The 2,482-nt window shown below is 39.4% G+C and overlaps 1 protein-coding gene across 1 annotated transcript in view; it reads right to left on the bottom strand.

Annotated features, from left to right (window-relative positions):
* Positions 1–1,920, bottom strand: part of LOC106806585 (beta-ureidopropionase-like) — a 12,334-nt gene extending 10,414 nt beyond the window's left edge. The window contains exon 1 of the mRNA XM_014808575.1: positions 1,788–1,920. Within this exon, the coding sequence (XP_014664061.1) occupies positions 1,788–1,888 (101 nt within the window). The 5' untranslated portion in view covers positions 1,889–1,920. The remainder of the gene's footprint in view (positions 1–1,787) is intronic.
* Positions 1,921–2,482: the final 562 nt, after the last annotated feature.

Below are 2,482 nucleotides of genomic sequence, written 5' to 3'. Positions count from 1 at the left end.
CCTCAACCCTAACCTTCTAGATCCTCACAAGAATCCCTAACCTAACTCTAACCTTATATAGTTGGATATTATATTATATTGATTGATGGCTAAAATGACACTATGGTTTTATTGGACCCATCGTTCTCTATCGCCTTGAACCGACCTTATCTGGATAAAGTATGAGTGCAACATCATCCATTTTGCATCTGCTCAGTGAATCAAGCACCAGACAGCCTGACAGGCATAGCACACCCAGCAGAGTAGACCAATAAATTGTGCCCTACACATTTTTATATTCTGATTATATTTGTAGGGCCCAATAGCCTTCCATAAGACAAAACTGCTGTGAATTCTGTCGTGAAAATGCACAACGACCTTTTCACTATTTCGACGGCGTGTTACATAGAAAATCAAAGAAATACCTAAAGCCGTCGCTTTATTAACATCTTATCTACATTACAAACACTTGTCTGCAGTATTGCTCCTCTTTAATCACGTTTATTTTATAAAACGTCACGACAGATAAAATCACGCAAAATTTGCTACCACACAAAACTGCCAATCTTACATTGAACCGCACAACGACATTTCTCACGCGGCCAATGAAATCATCGCTGTGACGCTGTCCGGCGCCGGTTCAATCAAGATTGGCAGTTTGGAGTGTAGCGAATTTGCCTGATTATGTCGTGATGTTTTAATAAAATAAACGCTGATTAACACGTTCAACGCCGAAACACGAGTATACTCGTTCGAACCTGCAAAACGAACGGCCGCGAAACGAGTATACTCGTGGCCAAAAAAAATAAAAATGATTTTTTGGAACGTTACTATGTTTTCCTATAGATGTCAGGGGCTGTACGCTTAGAAATTCAACAACGTTCACTCTATTAAACCCAGTAGTAGATGGCATAATTCATACAATTACTTTACTGTTTGTTTGCGAACGTTATTTTTGGGAGTTTTGGGACTGAGGTAATGTTTTTTGGTTCACCTCGCCAAAGGGCGGTTGACCGCCGGTTGTTGTGAAGTTGTTTTGATGTGCTGAGGAGTTGTGTTTGATTTTATTGATCATGGTGATTGATTACGGATGGTGTTTGTCTTTGATGTCTGAGAGTAATTTATATCGATATTATACTAGCCACTAATTATAATAATTTTATAGCTAGTTAAACACCTGCAAAAAACTTTTGTGTAATCCAGTGACTAAGCGGGGAAAACGCGCGAAATCCAGCACACGGGCGTAGGTGTCATTGTAACCATGCAGCGTTGAACGTGTTAAAGAAGAGAATACTGCATGACAAGTGTTTTGTAATGTAGGGTAAGATGTTAATAAAGCGACAGCTTTAGGTATTTCTGTATTTTTCTATGTAACACGGCCGTAAATAGTGAAAAGGTTGTCGTGCATTTTGCACGACAGAATTCACAGGTTTTGTCTATGGAATGCTATTGCCCCATTGGGCCCTAAAATAACATCAGAATATAAAAATGTTTAGGGCACAATTTATTGGTCTACCAGCAGAGGTGCTGATGCCAGTGATGGTAGATCAACTGACACTGTCTCAGTGAGCTAAGCTACAGCACAGGTAGCTCTAGTACTATAGCCCGCTTACATTAACTGCCGCTGGCAGTTTACATTACCAGCTTACATTACCAGCGGCAGTATATGCGGGCTATAGACTATAGTACTACTACTAGTACTAGAGAGCTAGAAGAGCTACAGCCCAGGTGAGTAGCTCGGGTGCTAGAGGTGATACAAGCAGGACATTTTCATGGTGTATTGGTTTATATTTGCGTTAAAATGATACCTTAATTCCCTGCCATATAATATCTGATTAACTGTCTTTAAGTCCGCGGCAGGCAGGTGTTTAGCCAAACACTTCTCAAGGCTATCAAATTCAGCAGCCATGATCACCAAGATGGGACGACACTAGCGCCATCCAGTGTGCGCAGCGCGAATTTCTGCAATCATTCCGTAAGGCTCGCATATCGAACGATGTAATCGAAGGGTAATCAAACAGCTTCTCAATCTTAAACTGATGTTGTTTAAACAATGCTTCTCAGTTGCATGTGTTCTATAATTTTGAAGCATTATTTGGAATCGATAATAATTATTTTGGTATAAACAGGTTATATGCGCACCCACAATATACGCGAACACATAACAACATTTTTATAATATCAGGAAATGGGGCTTATAATAATTATATTATTAAAATAAAGCTTATTTCTCCCTCCACTAAATGCAAAAGCTATGTTAAACCAAATCTTGTATATCTGTGTATTTTTCAATTAGTTAATTATTATCTACATATTAACGATTACACGGCAATAACGGCTTTGCTACACGCTGTAATCGCTCGCTATGTATATAGTACATCGTCATGTATCTCGAAATGTATAAGTAATATATATATAGAGGGGGGACCGGGGGGGGGTACATTCCCACTTTCCCAGCAAAGAAACACCCCATATCCCAGTTCCCAGTAAAGTAAAATCCCAA

The sequence above is a fragment of the Priapulus caudatus genome, unplaced genomic scaffold, assembly GCF_000485595.1.
Source record: "Priapulus caudatus unplaced genomic scaffold, Priapulus_caudatus-5.0.1 Scaffold168, whole genome shotgun sequence".
Classification (NCBI taxonomy): Eukaryota; Metazoa; Priapulida; class Priapulimorpha; order Priapulimorphida; family Priapulidae; genus Priapulus; species Priapulus caudatus.
This window is presented reverse-complemented; position numbering and strand designations above follow the sequence as displayed.